The sequence below is a fragment of the Sminthopsis crassicaudata genome, chromosome 1 (assembly GCF_048593235.1).
Source record: "Sminthopsis crassicaudata isolate SCR6 chromosome 1, ASM4859323v1, whole genome shotgun sequence".
NCBI lineage: Eukaryota > Metazoa > Chordata > Mammalia > Dasyuromorphia > Dasyuridae > Sminthopsis > Sminthopsis crassicaudata.
Window position 1 is genome coordinate 79,159,254 of NC_133617.1, and position 25,525 is coordinate 79,184,778.

The window sequence follows — 25,525 nt, forward strand, 5'->3', positions numbered from 1 at the left end:
CCCAATTAATTACTCTGTAAGTAGCTATATTTGACATAGGCAATGTAGATTGGCAATGGCCTCGACCCCAGGAGTGAAAATAAGGAGTTGGATCACACATGAGAAACAGACACAGGACTTTCAGTAGTTCAGAGCTACTCCCTGTCATAAAAACTCAGTTTAAAATGCTAACATTCTTTCAGGAGCAATAGAAGACTTAGGCTCAATGTTATTTAAATTCTTAGGGTCCTATGAAACTCGTTGAAAAATTACATTTCAGACAATTTTCCAATATGCATAAATGGACAGTTTTGGATGAGGAGTTCCCTACACTGATGAAATCACAGGTATGGAACAAAAACATCCCCATTCTCCAACTGATACTTTTACAGCTGTTAATCATGGAATATATAGTCTCAGATAAAAACTGTTAATTACCCAAATGAAAATGGAAAAACACATGGGGAAAAAAAACAACAGTCAAATGTGTGGGTACAAAGAGACTGTGGTGTTTCCAAAGACGGCTTATGTTCCAGACTTGCCAAAAAAGAGAACATCAAAGGACACATATGGCCAGGAACAAAAATGGGCCAATCATTTCTAGACAGCAAGGGATAATTAATGTACTGAAATGAGCAAAAACTTTTTTTTTTTTTTTTTTTTTTAAATAACAGAGAAGGCCTGTAACTAATTGGATAGATCCTCTATGGAGGAAAAGATCTAAGGAAAGATTGGACAAGAATTTGTACTGGTGGTACATCTAGGACATGATGATGAAAGCATGGACTTAGTAAACACTGAAATATTAAGACCCAGATTAGTAAATACAAGGGAAATAATATGCACATGTGTGTAAATATGTTGACAGCCTTTCCGCATCCCATAATGTGGGACCAGAATAAGAGAACTAACTCCTTGAAGATTCCAGCCCTGGCTCAGAAGACCCACAAAAGTGCTGAAAAACTGTCTCCTCTTGACTTTCCATAGGGTTCTGGAATTGTCGCTTAATCTTTCTATATGTATTTCATCTGTAAAACAAAGGGGTGAGGCTAGATAATCTCCATGGAAACTTCTAGCTCTAAAACCTAGGACTAAATCCTAGGACCTCTACATATTTCCTTCCAACTTGAAGACTGTGATTAACCATGAGAACATGTTTTCAAGGAAAGTACTATGTTGGCTTAAAAAAGACTGGGATTTGAATTCCAGTTTTGCCACATGCTATGAGTAAGAGGCTTCAGCAAGTCTCTTTAACCTTAGTTTTGGATGGCCTCTGCAATCCTCTCCTCACACATGGTCTCTGTGGACACTGAACTGTCAGTATTCGACCTCAACTCCCTAGAATGCCTGTGTTGCCAAATTCAATGTTACTACCTCCAAGAATCCTCCCTTGGAACACTTTTATACTTTGCAAGTATGAGGTCTGAGCAAAGGGGTCTATCAGAAATAGATAGCTGACAAACGTGTTGAACTATTGCCATAATTATTTTCTCACACCTTGGAGGTGTCTGGAGAAGTTCTGGGTCATAAGTGAGTCTCTAGTTCTTTTAAGAAATGACTGGCTAGGGTTGGAATGTTGCCTTTCTTGTTGAGCTCACCCACAATTAGCTGTTAGACTTCTATTACTGGGTCTAAAGACAAACAATAGAAAGAGTCCTGGCCTGAGACTCAAGACTTGGTGTTCTTAAGGATATTATAGTTTGAGCCACTCAAGCAGGCAGTGACCAGTTTATATGAGCTCTACACCTTTCCTTCCAACTTGAAGACTGATTAACCATGAGACCATGATTTCATGAGAACTACTATGTTGCCTTGGAAAGATATCTGGACTTAAAATCTGAGGACTGAAGCCCAGTTTTGCCACTTACTGTGTGTAAGAGACTTCAGCAAGATGGTTTCTGCAATGCCTTTCAATTCTACACCTGGCCTCCTAAAGTGACCACACAAGAGTAAGGGAGCTGAGGCAGGATTAGGGAAGCAGGCCGAGGTCCAACCACTGGAGGTGAAATGAGAGCTCTAATAGAACCCTGGTTCAGATACTATGAGGCTATAATTTCTCTAAGACAGCCTTCCCCCCAAACGATGATGATATGTACATTTCTGATCTCATGGAGTTATTTTGTGAAAAGCATGTAGGAACCTCTGAAATATATATTTTTAAAATTAATATCATTAAATGTTCTCAAAGGTTACTTCCAGCTCTCATATTTTAAGATTGGAATTGCATCTCTGGGACAAGAGACACAGAGAATATGGAATTAAATTCTCCAAAAATGTGGCAGAAAATTGCACCCACTCAGTCTTTGTGCATTCAAAGACAAATCTCTCATGATTTGGAATGCAGGGGGTGGTAGTGAGAAGTGCTGGTGGGAGGAGCTGCTAGAGATATGTGCCAGCCTGAGATAAGCACAATATGCAGAGAGAAAAGGAGAAAAGAAATAAAAAGGTTTTGGGAGGTGAGACAAAAGAGGAAAGGAGATAAAATTAAATCTGATGACATAGAATTTGCAAACCGGGACAAAGTAGAAACCTTAATAGTAGTAGAGACCCCAATACTTTGCAAGAAACCCCAAACTACCCCGCCTTGGGAATGACGTAGTCACCTTAGGAATGTGTCTTCTGGGAATGATTGGCACTGCCTTGGAGAATGTGTGTGAAAGAAAGGGAGCTGGGCCTGATATCTTTATTCCACTAAGCTATCCTTCAAGGATGTCTAGTTTGTCATCTAAAGGTCTGGGCTGCTATCCTGCACCTGGACTCAAACAATGAGCACTTAGTAGTTTCATGAAAGAAGAAAGGAGATTGTTGTTAGGTCCCATTACCAAGCTTCCCACCAAATCATGTTATTCCCAATCTCATGTCATTTACCCTTCTCTATTTTTTGTTCTGTACTCTCTGAATCCCTATAAGTTTACCTGTTTGCTCCCTGCTCTTTGTTATCTTCTTCTCTTGGAATTTAGCTTGCTTTAAGTGGCATTAAAATTATAGTAAAACTTTACCTCTTGACTTAGAAATTAACCTTCCAAATTCTTTGGGGACACTGTGACACTGGTCTGGAACCCTGGTAACCTTGAACTTCAAAAAGACCATATTTACTAGGTGGCAGTTTGCAGAAGATAGTGAAATTCATATTGTATAGGCATGATCTCCTGGGGTTTGACTAGAAAAGTCATCTGGCCCAGGTTTTAGCTTTTGCACAAGGCTTGTCTGATGCTTCAGAGAGGTTAGCCATTGTCTACTTGAGAATCTCTGCAGGGAAGATAATCCTCAAACCACTTCAAAGTTTTATCAACCTCATCATCAAAACATTCCTCATTGATGGGCTCTGGGAAGCCCAAGTGAGAAGACAAAGGCTTAAAAAAAAAAAAAAAAAAAAGGAACCTCTCAAAGGTGAAGTGACCATTTCAAGGCTATATAACAAGCTGCAAAAGCAGGCCTCCTCCTACCTCTCTTCAACCAAGGTCCTGACAACCGGAATCCAGGGGCTGCAGAAAGTAGATCTGCAAGATTTCCATCTCTCTATACCCAGAGACTTTTTTTGTTTGTTTGTTTGTTTTTTTTTTTGTTGTTGTTGTTGTTGTTGAGGCAATTGGGGTTAAGCCCCAAGTTCCCCAGGGTCACACAGCTAGGAAGTATTAAGTATCTGAGACCACATTTGGACTCAGTTCCTCCTGACTTCAGGCTTGGTGCTCTATCCACTGTGCCACTTAGCTGCTTCCACACAGAGACTCCTGAACTACCTGAACTGGTCTTAAACATGGAGACCTTCTCCCCAGCTCCAAACCCTACGTTTCTACCCATACTCAGCTCAAATGTCCCTCATCCTCAGCTGGTTTAATCCTTTCTTCCCCTAAATCCCCATACTCCTAGAGCTCCTCTCACACTGTTTTATGAGACTAGGACTGCATCTAATTCCCTTCACATAATCGTTAGCATAGAACATAGGGCCCAAGACACAGCAAATCTATCTAGTGAATGAATTCAGTACATATTATGTATTGTGATCCTGAGAGGAAACATCTCTGTCTCATGAACTTTCCAAGGTGAAATAGACTTAAGAAGACACCCTATATAACTACTGTCTAAACAGGGAATTCCTCACAGCAGGGATTCTATGTTACGGACATCCTGTTCCCTCACTCCCAGCATGTATTCTCTGAATAATGTTTTAAAATGCATAAAATATGCAGGATTAGAAAAGAAAACAAGTATATTAAAATAAGGATATATATTTTATTTCATTCAAGTTTAGAGATCCCCCAAATTCATAGACCCTTGGGGAGTCAGTGGATCCTAGGCTATAATTCCCTGCTCTACAATATCCCTGTTAAGGAACCAGAGAAGAATTCTTATTATTTCCTAAAGGAGTTTACTTCACTTGTGGACAAGACTAATTGTTAGGAATTTCTCCATTAAATCAAGCTAAATTTTGCTTCTTTATAATATCTGCCTAGTACTTGTACTTCTAAATCTGTCCTCTAGGGTTTAACAAGGAGGCAGAGTTAAGATGGCCAGAAGTACAGCCCATCTCTATTAAATTCCCCTCCGCAAACATTTAGAAAACCCACCAGATGTAATTCCTATTAGAGAAATCTGAGAAGAAAAAAAAGGTGAATGATCTTTTCCAGTGTGGGTCAGCAAAGGGAAACAAACAGAGAAGTCTACAGACACTGGGAAATGGGTATAGACAAAAGTGAGCCATGGGGAGCATTCTAGTGGCTTTTTTTGTTTGTTTGTTTATTTTTTTGAGGCTGGGGTTAAGTAACTTGCCCAGGGTCACACAGAGAGCATTCTAGTGTTAATGAATCCAAAAGGGTTAGGGTTAGGTAGCTGTGTACCAGGGCAGGAAACACTGGGATGTCATGGGAATAAGTACTGTCTGGCAGTTTTGTTGCTCTCTACACAGCTCTAAGATAGACTCAGAAGGAAACCTGCACCTAAGTGGGACAGAGGGGTAGTGATTGAGAAACAAATATAGAAGTAAATAGTAGCCATGTGGCTTGGACCCCAGGAAGAGAGCAGAACCTGCCTTCCAGTTTCCATCTCAGGCTGAAGCCTACTGTGGAATAATTATGGCAGGAATCATACACCAATGGGGAGTCTGAAGTTCAGAGACTCTGAATCATCAGAGCTTCTCAGGGAGCTGATAGTAACTGAGTATTACAGTAGACAATGGGAAAGGCTTCTTGTGAAAGGTCATTTGTTGACATCCCTGATATATTTTCTTATTTCCTTTGATACTGCTACTACTCTGGTGCAGGCCCTCAGCATTTCACACCTAAACTACTGCCACAGCCTTTGAGTGGGTATTCCTGTCTCAAGTCTTTCACCACTTTTCACCACACCAGCCTCTCTGCTAAGCTGCCAAGTTGCTCTTCTCAAAAGACAAGTCTAACTATGTCACTATACCCTATTCAGAAAATCCAGTGTCTTCCTATCCCCTCCAGCATTAAATATAAAATATGGCCTGTGTTCAAAAGCCTTCAAACTTTTCCAGTTTCTACTCCTTGTTGGAGTTCAAGGGATCCCTAAAATATACTGGAGTTCTGGATTGGTGTCACAGGTATCCCACAAGAATTTAGAAGCTTTCTAATTTCTAAGTCAAGATAAAGTTTTATTATAATTTTATACCAATTAAAGCAAGCTAAATTCCAGAAAAGGGAGATAGCAAGAAACAAACAGATAAATTTATAGGGGAAAAACTGTTCAAGGTGAAGTTGGGAGAGTAAAGAACAAAAAACAGAGCAAGGTAAATGACATCATGAGATTGGGATTCATATGATTAGTGAGAAATTTGGTAATGGAGACTAAAAGCGACCTTTTTTTCCCCATGAAACTAAGAAGTGCTCATTGTTTGAGTCCAGGTGCAAAAAGAGCAGCCCAGAATTTTGGATGACAAACCAGACATCCTTGAAGGATAGCTTAGTGGAATAAAGATGTTGGGCCCACCTCCTTTTACTTCATATACATATTCTCCAAAGCTGTACCACATCACTCCCAATAGCTATATGCCTAAGATGACTACCTCATTCCCAAGGCCAGGTAGCTTAAGGGCTATTACTTCAACATTCCTATGGGCTGCACCACATCACTCTGATCTACTAACACTGGATTCTGTTATTCCTCGCACAAAAAACCACTTTTTTGGCATGCATTTTCAGTGGCTGTCCCCTAGGCCAGGCACTTTCTTCCTCCTCATCTTCACTCTCTTGGCTTCTCTGGTTTCCTTCCTTCAAGTCTCAGTTAAAGTCCTTCTTTTTTAGAAGCTTTTTTTAACCTCTCCCAATACTAGTGCCTTCTCTCTGTTAATTATCTACAATTTATACTGCATGTACCTTGTTTACACATAATTGTTTGAATATTGTCTCCCAGATTAGACTGTGCACCCTTGAGAGCAGAAACTGTGTTTTTCCCTTTCTTTGTATGCCCAGCACTTAGCAGAAAGCTTGGTTCAGAGCAGACACTGACTTAAATATAGTGAATTCAAAAAATGCTTGTTGATTGACTAACTGAAAGGTTTCCTTGAAGGTTAGACTTTAGTTGAGAAGATGGAAGACAGGAATTCAAAGAGGTGGAGATGAGGAGGGAGAGAATATCAGGCATGGGGCATTTCATTAAAGATACAGCAAGGAAGGCAGTGTCACTGGATATCAGAGTATGTGGAAGGGAGGAGGAAGACATAAGAAGACTAGAAAGGCAGAAAGGCAATAGGTTATAAAGAACTTTGAAAACTGAATGGGATTTTATATTTTATCTTGGAGACAATAGAAAAATACAAGAATTTATTAAATCAGGAGTGTGTGACATGATCAGAATAGCACTTTAGGAAAATTAATCTGAACTCAATGGAGGAGAGCCAACATGGCAGAATAGTAGGAAGCAGTATAGCCAAGTTCCTCTTCATAAAACTCCTTCAAACAGAGCTAAAAAATCAGATTAAATCCTGATGGAGAAATCTAGAAAAAATGTCACAAATCATTTATCTATTACAGGTCAGCAGAAGGAGCCAAAGAAGTCTTTAGACACTGGGAACAGGTAGGGCAAGGAGCACACTAGTGCCTAGGAAGAGGCTAGGGTAAAAGAAGGTCCAAAATGCATACTAGGTCACTATCAGATTCATACCAGGACACTAAAATGAAAATAGGTGCCAAAATTAAGACAACTCTGAGATACAACTATACACTTCTCAGATTGGCTACAATGACAGGAAAAGATAATGCCAAATGCTGAAGGGGATGTGGGAAAATTGGGACACTGATACATTGTTGGTGGAATTATGAAAGCACCCAGCTCTGGAGAGCAATTTGGAATTATGCTCAAAAGGTTATCAAACTTCATACCCTTTAATCCAGCAGCTTTACTCTTGGACTTATATCGCAAAGAGATCTTAAAGAAGCGAAAGGGACCTGTATGTGCAAAAATGTTTATGGCAGCCCTTTTTGTAGTGGTCCCAAACTGGAAAGTGAGTGGATGCCCATCAATTGGAGAATGGCTGAATAAACTGTGGTACATGAATATTATGGAATATTATTGTTCTGTAAGAAATAACCAGCAGGATGATTTCAGAAAGGCCTGGAGAGACTTACATGAACTGATGCTCAGTGAAATGAGCAGGACCAGGAGATAATTACATACATCAACAACAATACTATTCGATGATCAATTTTGATGGATGTGGCACTCTTCAACAATGAGATAAACCAAATCAGTTCCATTTGTTCAATAATGAAAAGAACTAGCTACATCCAGCGAAAGAACTCTGGGAAATGAGTGTGAACCACAACATAGTATTTCCATTCTCTCTGTTTTTTGTCTGCTTGCATTTTTGATTTACTTCTCAGGTTAATTTTACCTTATTTCTAAGTCCAATTTTTCTTATACAGCAAAATAACTGTATGGATATGTATACATATATTGTATTTAACATATACTTTAACATATTTAATATGTATTGGTCTACCTGCCATCTAGAGGAGGGGGGGGAGAGAAGGAAGGGAAAAGTTGGAACAGAAGATTTTGCAAAGGTCAAATGCTGAAAAATTACCCATGCATATATCTTGTAAATAAAAAGTATAATTTAAAAAAAAAAGAAAAGAAAAGAAAAGAAATTAGGTGCCAAGTGGAAGCTTTGTTACTTATATCAGTTCTGGACACATCAGCAAGGCAAATTGGGAAGGGTACCTGAGTATGAGGATTGTGTTCTTGGGTAGAGAAGCACTTTGGCCAGTATATCAAAAAAAGAATGAAGTTCCAGAGTCAGTCAGCAGATCTCTAGAAAACAGAAGAGTCTCAGTTCCCTACCTAGCCCAGACTAAAGAGGAATAAGCAGGGCAGGAATCCCAGATCAAAGGGGAGCCTGAAATTCTATCATTTTGACAGAATTCTAGCTGGCTGGCAGAACTTGAGTTTGGCAACAGTTTACTGTGACTCAGTCTTAAACCCAGGTAAGAAATTCACAAAGATCAGACATGGAAAATGGCAATCAGATTTTGTCCTAGATTAAGATCATTTTGGGAACACTGGAGGTTTGCAGATCCTTAGCATTTCTTTGAGATTCTGGACCAGGACAATATTCAATCACCAAGAAAGTATCTTGCCCAGATATTTCCTCCAGAAATGTGGCAGACAACATCAAGTCCAAAGCTAGGAAATGAGTTGAAAAAATATACAAACAAGCAAAGAATCCTATTGTAAAGATTTAATACAGTAGCAGAGAAGCTCAAGACATAGCTAGAAGAGAATGATCCCAAAACATCTTTAAACAAAGCCTCAAAGGAAAACATTTTAGACACAATCTTAACTCTAGTTGAGGAATTCTAATTCCTGGAAGAGATGAAATTTTTTTTAAAAAGTTGAAAAGTACTTTTATAATGGAATTAGAGTAATGGAGGGAAAAAAATAAAAAGAAATGAAAGCTATGGAAGAAGCATTAGAAAATGAACTAACAGTTTGGTATAAGATATATAGAACGCTGTCCAAATATCAAGCTTCCTAAAAATTAGAATAGACCAAATAGAAGTCAATGATTTTGTGAGGCAAGAAAAAAATATAAAGACAAAATCAAAAGATTGATAATAAAGAAAACGTAAGGTAGAAAATAAAAGCAAAAACAAAACAAAACCTGACCTGGAAAACAGATTGGGAAAAAATTTAAGAATCACTAGACAATCTGAATGACATGACAAAAACAAACAAAAAAGCCTACACATGATATTTGAAAAAACCTTAAAAAGAAAACTTCCCAGGTTTCTTAGAATCAGAAATCAAAGTGGGCTCTGAAAAGAATGAAAACTTCCAGGAATATCATAGCCAAAATCCAGTTTCTAAGGAAAAAAAAATATATTACAAACACTCAAAAAGAAAGAAGAGTCACAGTCAAGATCACATATGATTTAATAGGCATCACAATAGCAAAGAATTTGGAATATTTCAGAAGGCAAAAGACACAGACTTACATGACAAAATGACTTATCCAGCAAAACTGAGTATATAATGCTACAGGACTAAAAACCAGACCTTTAAGGAAAATTATTTTCAAGAATTTCTGATAAAAAGACAAAGCTATAGAGGAAATGTGAGGTTCAAGTGCTGTGTCTGAATGAAGAAAAAGATAGATAAATACATAAGGGACTAAAAAGGAATAAACTACTTAGATTCTAATATGGGGAGAAGACATATTTGTCTTCTTTGAACCCTAATATCATCAGGAATCATAGAAAGAGTTTAAGTAGACAAGATCTGAGAGTGGTTCTGTTATGTCTTGATGATCTGAAGAGACAGAAAGGAGGAGGAAAAAGAATACATTGGGGGAGGGAGAAGTGAAAGGAGGTTAGAGAAAATTATCTTATACAATCAGAGTGTACAAACAGACATCTATGCAAACAGAGAGAGTGAGGAGGAGTGACTGATACTTGAACTTCACTATCATTTTAACTAGTCAAAGGAAGAAATACACACACACACACACACACACACACAGAGTTGGATACAAAAATACCCTTCACTCAACAGGGAAATGGAGAGAGAAGAGGGAGAAGAAGAATTAGAGAGAGGATAGATTAGGATTAGTCCTAAAGAAAAGACTCTTAGAATGCACAAAAATATTTTTCAAGTGGCAAAAAATGAAAACATGAAGAGGTAACCATAAGCTGGAAAATGGATGAAGTTATGGAATATAAATGTTTTGGAATACTGTTGTGCTATGAGAAAGGCTGAAGGAGAGGGTTTCAGAGAAATCTAGAAATCCTTTCATACTAATATATAGAGCGAAGGGAAAGAAGCAGGAGAATATTTTGTACAATGACAATAATATGGTAAAGGCAATTAAAAGAATTATGAACTCTTATTGGTGTAACTACCAAACACAATTCCAAAGGACTAATGATGAAATATGCTACTCATGTCCTGATAGAAGTGAAAGATTTAGAAGGCAAAATGAGACAAATTATTTTTGAACATGGCCAATGTGCAAGTTTGTTTTCATTGAACTTTTATAGTTACTAATGTTTAAGTTGCCAAACACAGTACCTTTTTCTCAATCCTCATTCTCTTTGACCTATCTGCAGCTTTTCACTGTTAAGTCTCTCTCTTCCTTGATACTCTCTTTTCTCTAGGTTTTCAGGACTTCTTTCTCTATCTACCTATCTCTTTTCTGTCTCCTTTTGTGAGATCTTCTTCCAGGTGACACCCTGTAACTGTGGGTGACTGAGTTCCATCTCAGAATCTTCTCTTCTCCTAAACTACTTCATTTGGTGAACTCATCAGCAACCATGTAGTCAATTACCATTTCCATGCTGATGATTCTCAAATCTAATTATCCAAAATTCTCTGCTGACATCCAATCTAACATCTCTTTTGAAAGATGCTTTCTAGTCACCTGAATATCCATCAGCCATCTTAAACTCAATACTTCCAAAATGGAACCCATTGCCTTCTTCCCTAAAGCTTCCTCCCCACCTACTTTCCCTTTTTACTGTGAAGGGAAACACTATCCTCCTAGTCCACAGGGCTTGCAACTGAGGAACCGTCCCAAACCCCTCACTAGCTCTCATCTCTCATATCCAAGTTGTTGATAAGACTGGTCAATTTCACCTTTGCATCTTTCTTTCTTTTGACACTGGTTCAGGCTTTCATTACCACATGCTCAGACAATTCTAGTAGCCTGCTTCAACATTTTTCTCACTTTATTTCATCCTTCATTTAGCCACAAAAGTGATGTTTGTAACTCACAGGTCCAATTATTTCACCTCCTATTCAATATACTTTGATGGCTCCCTATTGCCTCCAGGATCAAATACTAAAAAGTTCCTTCCTCTTTTTGGCAATTAAAAGCCTTTCAAAAAAAGTAGTCTCTTCCTATCTTTCCAGTCTTCTAACCCTTTCTGGATTCATACTCTTTGATCCTAAGATACTGGCCTCCTGACTGCTCTACAAACAAGACACTCCATCTCTTGCTCAATACATTTCCTCTAATTACCTCTCATATTCAGAGTGTTCTTCTTCATTTCCATCTACTGATTTCCTTGACTCCCTTTATATCCCAACAAAATTCCAATCTTTTACTTTCTAGTAAAAACTTCCCCAACCTCTCTTAATTCTAGAGCCTTTCCTTTGTATTTTATCATGTACATCACATGCTTTGTATACATTTGTTTACGCATTGTTTCCCCCATAAGATTGTGAGCTCTTTGAAGGTAAAATTATCTTTTGCCTTTTCTTTTTTTTTTTAATATTTCCTTGGCCCAGTAACTTGGTATGTAATAAGTACTTAATAAATATTTACCAATTGCCTTATTGACTAGATGTCTGCAATGAAATTTTTCTGTTGTTCTCATTTGGGGGAGCGAGTTGGGATGGGAATGTGAAATGTATTTTTGTTGAGTGAAACAAAATAAAATATAATTTAAAAAACTGAATAGAGGACGGATAGAGTGGGAAAAGACTTGACCTAGGGAGACCGACTAGCAGGGCCTACACAGGGGTGATGGCAGTGACAGAGGGGAGAATAAGATTGAGGGTAGTATCAACAGAATTTGGCAATAGATTAAATACGTAGAGTGTATAATGGTGAGGAGTCAAAGATTATATCTAGATTAATAGCCTGGATGACTGAGGAGATACTGGTAACCTCCATAATAATAGTTAAGTTTGGAAGAAGTAAGGGTTTGAGAATAAAAATAACAAGCTCAGTTTCAGATATATAAAGTTTACAATGTCTATGGATTAACCAGTTCAAGATATCGCATAGGCAGTGGAAATTGTGACAGTAGAAGTCAGAAGAGAGGGTAGCTCCAGATAAATTGATCTAAGAATCATCTTCATAAAGATAGTAACTGAATACATAAAAGTTAATAAGATCACTTAGAAAAATAGTATAGAAGGAGAAGAGGGCCCTAGACAGAGCTTTAGGTATGACCTAGATGAAGAGCTAGCAAAGGAAACTGAGGAGTGGTCAGACATATAGGAGGAAGCCAGAGTATCAGTAAAACCTTGACAAAAAAGAAGATTAGGAAGAAAAGAAAAATCAATAACATCAAACACTACCAAGAGATGAAGAAGCATGAAAATTGAAAAAAGGACATTAGATTTGACAATTAGGAAATCATAATTATCATAAAGTTCAAGCTGTAGAGAAAAAAGCTACCTGTTCAAAACTATACACATAGCCTTATAACCCAAGAAACCAGAAACAAAGTAAATATCTAACAACTTGTGAATAGTTAGGATGGTATATCAATATAATATGAATCACAAAATCTCAGAATTAGAAGAGACCCTAAAAGGTCATCTTCTTCCATCTGAACAAACTTTTTCTTTACCACTGACAAGAGCCCCTAACAAAAAGCTTTCTAGTATTTGTTTGAAGATTCCAGGGAAGTGAAAGTACTATTTCTCTAAAGTTGCCATTACACTTCTTGACTTTGGAAGGTTCTAATTATTAGGAATATACAATTTGGTCATATGAAGAATATAAGCAATCCACAAAGAGATCAAATTATAAAGAACCAGAACATTTATAATATCTTCATCATAATGCTATGAATTCCTAACTAAAAGTATCTAAAAGTAAAACTACACCAATAAATACAGATAGGTATATATATAGAGAGAATGTGTGATATATAAATAAATAAACAGACTGTTATGGGCAGGTTGTACATAGCAATTACATTTTAAAGTAAAAATACAAGCATTTTGAACCATAAATTCCAAATGGAAAATGATGTAAAGTATAAAAGGTCATAAAAACTTGGAAGGAAAAAGATCGAAGATATCTTTAACAACTATAACTACAGGAAGAATTCCTCATCAAACACTAAGAAACAGATCACAAAACTGAAAAATTCTTACACGAACAAAATCAACACAGCCAATGTAAGAAGGGAAACTATGATTGGGAATAAATTTTTACATGAAACTGTTAAAAGATTTGATAGATAAGCTATAATGAGATTAATACACACACACACACACACACACACACGAACAGGAGGGATTTTCCAATAGATAGTAGTCAAAAGATGTGAACAATAAGTTTTCAAAAGAACTACAAATTATTAACAACCAAATGAAAAAACTTGTTTGAAATCACTAACAATAAGAGAAATGTTTAAAAAAATTAAAATTCTCAGATTTCATCCACCAAATTTACATAAATGACAAAATACAGAAACAATTAACTTTTGTGGGATATTATTTAACAATGAAGCCAAAGAAAGAATAAAAAATTATGTGTAATTGTACACACACACACACACACACATACACACACACACACACACACACACAAATATTTTCCACCTTCTAGGACTATATTTGACCTCTTCTATAGGGTATCTATCAATTTCCTACATTTCCCTTTGAAGTTTGTTGACTAAAATGAGAAGTTATCTTGAATGTAAGTGAATGAATGCAGAGTCTAATGGAAGGATGACTTTCTGGCTTGTATATGTCAGAAATCCAAGAACACCAGTGCTGCAAAGTGTCTTACGATTAGCTAGTTAAATTCCCTCTCTTTTTGGACTGAGGAGAAAATTGACACAAAGAGAGGTGGAGATATGTGTGAGAACATACAGAGAGTAAAAGCTGGAAGTAGAATCTTTTGATTTCTAGTCCAGTCTTCTTTTCACTATACCACTAAAGAAGGAGGGATATAAAAATCCAGATCTTCTTCTTGGCTCTGCCAAGGAATTTGCTTCTAACACACCCCAGCATTCCACTGCTTTTTTTCACAATGGCATTTCAGGGCAGACTCTTACTAAGCTTGTGGTCAACAGTGACCCCAGATTATCTATTTTTTTCTGTGCAGCCTATCCTGGATTTGATTTGCTGGCACCAAATTCCATAAATATACCAGTTTATCCCTATAGTTGTTTAATTTCATCCAGCTAATCAAGAACAATTGAGGAGGACTCTGAATGAATAAAAAAGCATTTATTTTAAAGGGCTTACTATGTGTCAAGCACTAGCTAATTTCTGAACTGAAAGGAAAATTTAGTAACATGCTTAAAGATGGTAATTAAGTAGATATAGGAAGGTAAGTACAATATAGGTGATCTGACTAGGAAAGAATATAGTTGAAGGGAGTACCATGTTGATGATCATGGAGGTGGAGCTGTGCCTTGTGGCGATGAGGTCCAGGAGTTATCCCAGGAGATGAAAAACTGATGGGGGGTGGAACAGGAGGCGACTCCTGTTCTCCCCCCAGGTCTGCCATCTTCCTAAAGAAGCTTTCTTGAAGATGTAGCACAACTGAGACCTGGGAAAAATGAAAATTGTGGAGGATGAGGATGGCATTATGAAAAGGTACCACATCAAGATCTAGAAACATACCCAAGAAGGGAAAGATGGCTTACAGGACTCTTTCCCCCCCTAGATGTGTGATTTTATTGCTTTAGAGAACTCTGAGGGAAGAAGCTCCCTCTACTAGATCAGACAACTACTCTAAAATTGATGGTCTAAAAGAGTTTCCCAAGGCACTGAGAGATTAAATCAATTTTCCAGTGTAACACAGTCAAAGGCAGACCAGAAAAAATTTGTTTTCATGATACTGTGGTCAATAGTTCACCCACTGAATCATTCATATTACTATTAACTTAACATTTATGTAATACTTTTCATTCAATCTAACAACCCGGTGAGGAAGGTACTATTGGTATTATCTATCTGTATTTTATAATTAAGATTAAGTCATTCATTTACAAAGCAAATTGTATGGGAAGAAGGTATCTGAAACAGGCTGCTGTTCATTCTTCTAAGGCAACAGATGAGAATACTAAGAAGAAGGTGAAGTTTAAATATCATTTCCTTAATGAAGCCTTTCCTAATTATTCTCCACCCAAAGTTGGCAATACTCATTCCTTTCCCTCTTTATTTTGCCTAGCATTTGGTTCATACCTCTCCCATGTGCTAGCTAGCTAGGTGGTACAGCAGAGATAGAGCTCTCAGCCCAGAGTCAAGAACTGAGTTCAAATCTAGTCTTGGATACTTGGGCTATACAGACCTTGGGCTAAGTCTCTTAACGCTGTGTATCTCAGTTTCCTCATCTGTAAAATGACCTGGAGATGGAAATGGCAAAGTATTCCAGTGCTTTTGTCAAGAAAATCTCAAATGGGGTCAGGAGCAATTGGACACAACTGAACAATGCACCTTTTTCTAAAGGTGTGGCTGTGGAAACTTCCTTCACTGATGCATTTGCAAATCATTAAGTTTTAAAACCTGTAGTTGTAGAAACTTTTACAGTACACTGAACTTTGCCAATAACCACATAGCCAAAATGTGTCAGAGGCAATGCTTGAATCCTTGTTTTCCTAAATCCCAAAACGATTTCTCTATTCACTGCTACAAACTGTCTCTTGAGCACTCATATACATTCTTTGTATCTAAATTTTAGATCTTGCTCAGTACCCAGCATAATGTTTTTCACACAGTGGATACAATGTTTGTTGAAGATGAAAGTGTTGATATATTACTAAAGCTTAAGTCACAGAATCAAGCTTTCACCATTCGAATCATGCAACAGCAGAGCTGGAAGTGATCATCCGATTTAATTCAACTCTCTCATTTTACAGATGAAGGAACTGATACAGGTCATCTGGTTAAAATAATTACTTGTTACATACATTGAACTTCAAAAAAGAAACAAAAATGCCACAATAATATCAGAAGAACATTCAGTGGTTCGGCAAGTGGCAAGATAAGAAGTAAAAATATTGTATGAAGTACAGTTTTTTCCTCTACACACACACACACACACACACACACACACACACACACACACACACACACACACACACACACACGCTTTTCTCTGGATTAATGGGTCTGGCAGACGGATCCTTCAAGTCAGGGCCAATTTAGAATAGCATTTCAGCCTTGGCCTGGAGTAGTGGAAAAAAAGCACTGGCCTCAGAGTCAGGAGACCTGGGCTTGGCATTCCAGCTCTAAGCACGAGCTGTCAGCAAGTCCATTCTGCTCTCAGAGCCTCACTTCCCTCGTTTGGTACACGGGACACAAGACAGCAGCTCAGCCTACTTTTAGGGGCGCTGGCAGGGGAAGCTGCCGGTGGCTCCCGAGGCGCTGCACTAACGGGGATTTGGCCCGCCTGGGGCAGGGGGCGAACGTGCAGAGGGTTGGGACGGGGAGGGCGGCTCCGAGCGCTCCCCGCCTCGGCTGCGCGAATAGGGTCCCGGCAGGGGGTGCGCGCGGGGGTGGGGCTCAGCGGATTTCAGCCCGCGCGTCCTGCTATCCCTCAACCCCCCACCCTAAGAAGGGAAGGACGGGACAGGACGGGCGAGGCGGGGCCGCCCTTTCCTCCCCAGCCACGACCCCAAGGCGACCCCTCCACCCGACCCCACTGCGAGAACTCCAGGAGCCCGAGCCACAGCCGAGCCGGGGCAGCTCGCGCGCCGCACGTACCCTGTCCCCTCGTACGGGACTCCGCCGCTCACCTGCCGGACTCTGAGCCGCGGCCCCGGACAGGAAGTGTCCCCCGTTCTCGAGCCCCGCCCCCGAGCCCGTGGACGCCCCGCCCCCGCGACGCTTCCTCTAGGACGCTCTAGGAAGCCCGGACGACTCCTCGCCTCGCGCTCGGTGGACCGGCTTAGGTGGGGCTGGCACTGACTCGGGGAATAGGTCTCTGTTGCGCGGCGGATGAACGCTGGAGGAGAGGAGGAGATGGGGAGAGGAGAGGGCAAAGTGGAGGAGAGGAGGAAAGGAGAGAAAAGAGAAGAAAATTGAGAGAGGAGGAGCGGGAGGGGAAATAAAGGAGGAGAAGATAGAGGAACAGAGGGGAGGAGAGGGAAGAAGACGGGGGCGGGGAAGAGAAGAGGAGGGAGAGGAGAAAGGAGAGAGAGAAGAAGGAAGGGCAGAGAAAGGAAATAAGAGAAGATGAAGAGAGGAAAAAGAGAAGAGGAAGAGGTGGGAAAAGGAGAAGAGGTGAAGGAGACGAAGGAGAAGGGAGAGTAAGGTAGAGGGAAGGGAAGGAGGAGGAGAGAGGAATAGAAGAAGGGAGAGAAGAGATTGAAGTGGAGGAAAGAGAGATGGGGAAGGAGGAGTAAGAAGAAGACTGGAAGGATGAAAAATGGAAGAAAGGGGAAGCGGGAATGGAGGTAGAAAGGGGGGAGGGCTCTCACAGAAGAAAGGAGATGGCAGACGGTGAAAAGCACAGAAATGAAAGAAAGGGGAGAAGGGTGGATTGAGAGAGGGATGGGAAAGAGAGAAGGGAAGGAAGGGAGAGGAAGATAACTGCATAAAAGAGAAGGGAGGGTAGGAAAAAAGAAAGGGAGGAGAGAAGGTAGGGACAGCTGAGAGGAGAGATGGGGAAGGCTGAGACAGAAGGAAAGAAGGGAGAGGAAGGAAAGGGGATGGAGAGAAGGGAGAATAGCGAGAGATATGAGGGGAAAATAAAAAGAAAGAAGAAAGGTAAAAAGGGAAAGAGAGAAGAGAAGGTAGGAGAAGAAGAAGACAGAGATGGGGCAGAGGCATCGATGTGCTGGACCAATTCATGCTGGATTGTGAGTGCACAATTTACACCTTGGAAATCAGCAAAAGCTACATACAAATGAGGGTTTGATTTATTATTTTGAGAATTTCTAGACATAAGTGATGGAGAAAATATTAATAACAGATTAAGCTTAAAACTGTCATATGTATATCTTTTCCCCTAGACAGCCAGTTGTTAAATATTTACCAGAACAGCTCTGGACAGAAAGAAACAGAAAAAAAAGTGGGAAAGAAAACAAAGATGAGAGGACAGGGAAAAGAAAAGAGAAGGGGAAAAGTGAAAAGAAAGGAGGAGGGCAAAGTGAGACTCCTTGTATATGTCAATTAGATTTTATTCACTCACCATTTACCACTCTAACCTCAACCAATGAATTTTCTATGTACAGCACCATCACTCACAATAAGGGTACTTTTCAATCTTGAGCATCACCACTTTAAGAGATAATATTAACAAATGCTTGTTTTTTCTGATTAATTTTTTTCCTAAGTTAACAAAAAAATTTTTAACATTCATTTTTTAAAAATTGAGTTCTGGATTTTCTCTCTCTCCTTTACTTTTCCCCTCCTTGAGAAGGCAAGCAATTTGATATAGATTACAAATGTGCAATCAGTGCTTCGGAAGACAATACAGACCCATCTTTCTCCTCCCCAGAATTATAAAGTTTTTTTTTTTTTGTTTTTGTTTTTGTTTTTTTGTTTTTTTTCTGAGGCTGGGGTTAAGTGACTTGTCAGGGTCACACAGCTAGGAAGTGTTAAGTGTCTGAGATCAACTGGGGTCCTCCTGAATTCAGGGCTGGTGCTCTATCCCCTGCGCCACCACTAAAAACTGCTTTTCTACTAAATGTTTGACTATTGATTTTCATTACTTTTCAGCTAGGGAAATTTCTCGGTTCTCCTTAAATGTAGCATTTACAAGATCTTTCAATTAACCATTGCCCTTTAAAGGGGGTTTGAAAAGTGTTAGTTCTTAGTAGAAATTGTAATTTTCTTTAAAGTAGAGAATTGCAAGTTCATCAAATTGGTTATCTCTGGACTCATACAGGCCGTCGTTGTTCTTGTTCAGTCATGTCCAACTTTGTGACCCCATGGAAGAAGGCAAAGATACTTGGGAGGTTTGCCATTTCCTTTTCTAGTGTGTTCCCATTTTACTAATGAGGGTCTAAGGCAAAAAGGACTGATTCAGAGACACATAGCTAGTTAGTGTCTGAGGCTGGAATTGAACTCTTATCTTCCTGACCCCAAAAAACGATTACAAAAGGATCAGGCATGCCTGGAAAATGACTCAACAATTTTCAAACTCCGGGCCTGGTGTTCTCTCCACTTCATCATGTAACTGCGACCATTTATTCTTTCACTTGGATATTGCTTTGTTCAATAAGAACGAAACTCACAACAACACAGCTCAGGTTGTGAGCTCACCAGAATTCTAAAGCTGCTGCAAAGCCTTTCTTATCAAGAGGTTGTAGCTAAGAGCAAACCCTTATGCAAGTGTCAATGCAGGACAATAGTGGTCACTGGGCTAATGAAGTAGATTCTCTCTCCAGCCAATCAGGAATCACTCAGCTGAAGCCAGGATTCAGCTGAGGACTTAAATGCCTCAGTTCCAACAGAGCACATTTAAGCTTCCTCTATTGGGTCTTTTAATTCTTCTCAGTTTCCCTATTTCAGATTATTCTCTCATATTCTTATACCCAGTTCCTGGAATCATCAACATATTAACAGAGAGTTTCCTGACACTTAGTAACTCACTTTTCACTGAAAAAGTTACAACTCCCCATATTTCCCTTACCAAGTGCAATAGTTCTTTTAAAATCATTACTGTAGTCTCAAAATACCTATATTATTTTGAGTTTTTCAGTTTTACTTCCTTTAATAATAAAACAGTTTCATGCAAATTCTCTAAAGTATTCATCACCCTTGGAAGCACTGATGCTTTTAACAGTTGTCGAGTGCTCTTGTAACTGTTTCTTTTCTTATATTTCCCTAGTTTTTGATAAAAGATCTTTCTTTAACTCTTTATTACAGAAAACATAAGCAAAGTACATCATGTATTCTTCACAAAGGAATTTTAATCTTTACATTTTATATCATAGTTCATTGTCCAAATCGTCCAAAGCCTGTCTTTGGACATAGAAAAGAAAAGCTTTGTTTCTTTAGGAACAACTATTAGCTGTGTGTGTGTGTGTGTGTGTGTGTGTGTGTGTATTTGATTTGAACTCAAGTCCTCTGGACTTCAGGGCTACTCACTGCACCACCTAGCTGCCCCAAGCAATGTATTATTAAAGCAAAATTATTTCCTATTCCTATTAGATAACACATTATTCATCTATAACAGTAGCAATATCTTATATTCTTCAATAATGTAGATATCTTCACAAAAATTTTTCACTTCTTTTTATTACTGAACTGCTATATGAAAAGGGTTTTCAAGAGACTGTATATAAATAGAAATAATCTGAAATGCTTTATTTCACTTCTCCAAGGAAGACTTTGATTTCCATAGTTTAGGAGAACAATGGGACAATCATGTCTGACAATCACTTTTTTGCTTTTCTATCTTCAAGGGTATTAGTCAATATCTTAGGGTGATCAATACCAATAGATATACACATATCTAATTAAACGTAATTCTCTATTTATTATTCATTAGAAAGTTGCTGTTTAGAGATAAGGTGCTTTTCAGAATATATGTAATTTTCCTTGCTTGCTAAGAGTAAGAGGGTAAGTAACAGCTTAATCTCAGTTCACTCCCCAAATTTTTTACACAAAACAATCATAGATATTGAGCAAATCATAAAATAGTCATAAGGAAAGTCACACAAATAAGTTGATAAGAATAAAGTGGCCTTCAACTCAAGAGTTAGAGGAGATCTAAGATCAACCAAAAAGAGGATGATCTCACTGAAAAAGTCTACTTTTAGCTGTCTGTAAGATTGTAGTACTAAAATATATTGGGGTATTGGATGCCCTTAGATGACCATGGCTCCAGGGACTTCCATTAGCTATTCAAAGTCTGTGATTTCCTTCTTTACCTTGACCTCTCCTTAACTTCTCTCTTAGTATTGTCTCTTATCTCTCTCTTCCCCCTTCCTCAATCAATTAGGGGTCCTATCTCCTTACATAGTCTCATAAGACTATATCAAAGGACCATCCAAGCCCACTTTTATGTAAGTATTCTGAACCTTAAAATTGGCATCTGTAAAATGAGGATAGAAATGTTTGCAGTATCTTATGGGTGGTTGTGAGGCTCAAATGAATTAAGGCATATACAAAGTTTTGCAAAACCTAGAGCATTGTAGAACTATCTCATTATTTTCTCCTTCATACTAAACATCTCAAGTTCCTTCAATTGAATCTCATAATATGAGGAAGATGGAGGGGAAGGAGAGAAGAATGGAAGAAGAGAAAGACAAGAGAGAGAAGAATAGAGAATAAGAATTTCAAGAGTTGGAAGGGATCTCTGATGCTATGTGGTTTAACCATTGTTTGATCTAAAATTTCATAAAACAATTTTCTTATGTTTAAAATCTCCAGGGAGGAGAAACCCAAGGTAGTTTTATTAAGTCCAATTTTTTCAAATTACAGCTTTTTACATACTTTGAGACAGCTTCATGTCCCCAGGGGCAAGTTACAAAACCATTCCATCAAGTAGGGAAAATAAGTGTAGAACCTATCTCATGGGTTGTTGGGAAGCTCAAATGAATTTATAAAGTGATTTGCAAATCTTAAAGCACCAAAGAAATCTATTTTTTAATTTTTATTTTTTCCAGGTTGAACATCTCAAGTTCTTTCCACATGAGCAAAACATGGCATGAATTGAAGGCTCTTCATCATCCTATTGCCTTCCTTTGAACACTCTCAACTTCTCAATGTCCTTCCTAAAATTGAACACAATAGTTCAGATGTGATCAGGGTAGAGTACCACAGTGGGATTTTCATCTCCTTATTCTTAGATACTGTTTCTCTCAATGCAGTCTATGAAGGCAATATATTTGACTCCTGCTTAGAAAGTAGAAGCCATCTTCAGTGAGCTGTTTTTTCCTCTATACCATTTCTCAAAATCCTTTAATATCTTTACCTATTTTCATATTTTTACCTGTCCATGAGAAAGAGGTAGTCCTTTTGGGGGAAAAAACCCAAACATCTTTTTATATCTTTTACCTATTTATCTATTGGAGAATGACTCTTTAGTCATTTATTCGCCATATTCCATGTATATCAGATCTTTATCCAGGATATTTGCTACAAAGATATTTTCCCCCTAATTGATTATTTCTCTTCTAATTCTAGCTGCATTAGTTTTGTTCATTTAAAACCTTTCCAAATTTACATAATCAAAATTATCTTATGTTCCATGATCACCTCTTTCCCTTGTTTATTTAAGAATTCTTTCCTTAGTCATAGTTGTTCAAAGTACCTCTTTCCATTCAACTTATATTGAAAGCTATGATTGGTGCAAGGGAATAAGGAAATCAAAAGTTTAGGACAGGATCTAGTCAGTTACTACAGAAGCATTTATTAGGCACTTAACTATGTGCAGGAACTCTGCTATAAGGTTAAGATTGTGAAAAGATGAAAGTAGGACCTTAACAGTTGTAATAGATTAGAACAGGAATGGATGAAGGCATTGGAAATTGAGGTGAAGATGAATAAATTAGAGGAAAAAGGATAGGAGATTTTGATTAGAGATGGAGAATTTATGAGTTCAGAATCTAAGAGGTAACACTATTCTTGGTGATAGTGATATCTAAGATATAACCATCCATGTGGATGATTGGGGGTTTTCTGGTATTGGAAGGTGTTAAGAACCTAGTTGACCCAACAGAAGAAGTCTAATGCCTCTTTCACAAGACAACTCTTTAAGTATATATGACAGTTACTACTATATTCTTCCTTTTTAACAGGATAACTTTTTTATTCTTTCAACTAATTTTTATATAGCTAGATCTTCATTCCTTTCATCATCCTGGTCTTGTTTCATTTGTCAGTGTTCTTCCTAAAAATGTGGTGCCCAGAACTGAATACTGTATTCCATATATGGTCTGACTGGTGCAAAGTACAGAATAATTATCACCTCTCTTGATCAAGACACAATGCCTCCATTGAAGTAAAATGAAGCTGAAGGTTGTGAGTAGAAGTTAAGAGAAGATTGTAAAGTAGTTGTTAAGTAGACTCATGTTCTGGAAGATATCTGAAGGGATTTCAATTCCTATATTGAAGTCCACTAGGATGAAGGCAAGGCTTGAATTGGAGAAAAGATGAATATAATATAACCAGAAAAAGAGAATTTATAGAAAGACCTACCTTTAAAAAAAAAAAGAACTGATATTTAATTGTGCCTTCCTTATTCTTTACTTGAGAAATATAATTTTTTAAAGCTCAAGTGTAAGATTTTAGTGTATATTTTTAAAACACATTAGGCAGTTTTACTTTACTAGTCAAAACTAGGGGATTTTAATCCTCTTCATTTCTTCCCCCAAAATAGCTTCTAGCCCAGAAGATGACATTGATTTATGGAAGGCAACCATATGGAGATCTTTGCAGAATTTGTTCTTGAGAATGATGTGATTGATGCTATTAAGCATGGCCCAAGTATTTTATCATAGTGGTTCTCCTTCATATAGGCTATAATAAATCTCTACTGGCCAATCCCCATGATGCCCTTACCATCCTTAACTGGTTCGATGTTCACCTTCTTCTTATAGGTCAGCCTGTTGTAATGACATGAGTTTTAGATCTTGGTTAGTGCTGGATGTCTGCTTGTTGTGGAAGGTGAGGAAGTAGAAGCAGTTGTATAGAATCTATCCACTGAAGATAAATCAGCATGGCAGCTGGGGACTTCTCTCAAAGTAGCTTCTGGAAACAGAAAGGGGACTTGTATTTTTATCAAATTTTATCTTATAAGATTTGATTTACTGTTCTAGGCTGTAAAGATCTTTTAGATAATGATTATAAGAGGTAAAGAACTTGGAATAAATAGACTCCATATTTTAACCATCCCTAGAAGTCTCGCCTCATCACTCCTCCACTAAGATGGTATGTTTTTTCACCCCAGCATGAGAGCTCTAGAAAGCACAGTATGTTTTTTCACCACAACTTGGGGGCTCTAGAAAGCAGGACACAACATTTGGCACCCAACATGGGGCCCTAGAAATGTGGGGCCTTGCAAAGTAGGGCACAAAGCAGCTCAACTGACAAAATCAGGGAGTTTGGTGGAAGAGTCCTTGTGACCTTAGGAATAAGGTAAGTATAGAAATAGGCAAGCAGGAAGAATTGGTAAAGGCTAAACTAGCCACTTTTGTAGCTGAAATAGGGCAAATACTAAGAAAAGAGCCTCTCCCCACCCACAGGGAAGTATGAAGTATGCTTAGGTTAATAGAGAAGCAAGATTTGTTGGTAACTCAGAAGCAGATCAATGAGTTCTTAAATAAACAGTCCTTGGCTCTCTAGGGAAGAAAAATTAGAGCCGGAGATATGGACAATAGTGGGAAAGTAACTAATTGGATATTACAAAGACATGGGTTCTGATTCAATTCCTGAGGAAACATTCCTTATGTACAATATAAGTGGCTTTAAGGAATCCCAGAAGCTTTAAAACAAAGAAAGATTTTAATGTGAATGGCCAAGCAAGGAAGTGTGAAGAGAAAAAGCAGGAGGGGGATGGTATTGACTGGAAGGCATGGCTAATTGGGCCAAGTTAAGTACCTCAAGTACCATGCTGATAAGCCTAAAGAATATGGTGTTTCTCACTTTCATAACTTGGTTTCACTTCTGCCCACATCCTAGCATGCACTCTTAGGGTATTCCCCATTTCCTGACCCTTCTCCCTCAACTCTGCCTTTGTGGGTGGGAGGAGGAAGAGTGGGAGGGGCAGTGAGACCAATATTACCTCTCATGCAGCAGTTTTACCCACCCCTTACGTCATCATTACAAAAGGCATTAGTTAAAACTAAGGAGGAAGAACAGGATATAATTGGATTGAGAATAAAATCATATCCTGTGATAGAAGAGTTGACTCTTCTGGTCAAATTAGAAGATAAACCCCTTTTAATCTGGAAATCATCAAAGATCTGAAAAAGGCTTGCAATTTATGAGTCTACATCATCTTATGTAAAGCTGCTATTGGAGAATTTGGCTTATGAAATTTTAACCCCCAATGACTAGAAATCTATAGCAAAGACATATTTAGAACCTGGACAAATCTTGTTTGAGCTTTCTGAGTAGAACACAAGCCCAACGAAATAGGCAACCTGGAGTTAATATACAAGTCACCTAGCAGGTGTAGGTCCCTATGCAGACACTTTAACACAGATTAATTACCCTTTGGCAGTGTATGAGCAAATTGCTTCTACTACTATCAAAGCATGGGGCACCCTCCCAGGAAGACAAAATAGCGAGGAAGCTTTCACGAAAATAGTGCAAAGTCCCAGTGAATGGTTTCCTGATTTCATGGGACATCTGTAGACAACTGTCACACAAACCACTGGTGAAAATGAAGCAACAGAAATTATGATAAGACAACTGACTAAGGAAAATGCTAGTG

At 38.4% G+C, this 25,525-nt stretch overlaps 1 protein-coding gene across 1 annotated transcript in view; it reads right to left on the reverse strand.

The window, feature by feature from the left end:
• Positions 1 to 17,694, reverse strand: part of LOC141540262 (uncharacterized) — a 106,232-nt gene extending 88,538 nt beyond the window's left edge. Inside the window, exons 1-2 of the mRNA XM_074264075.1 lie at positions 16,929 to 17,694; positions 14,569 to 14,737 (exon numbers count right to left, since the gene is read on the reverse strand). Of these exons, the coding sequence (XP_074120176.1) occupies positions 14,569 to 14,695 (127 nt within the window). The 5' untranslated portion in view covers positions 14,696 to 14,737; positions 16,929 to 17,694. The remainder of the gene's footprint in view (positions 1 to 14,568; positions 14,738 to 16,928) is intronic.
• Positions 17,695 to 25,525: the final 7,831 nt, after the last annotated feature.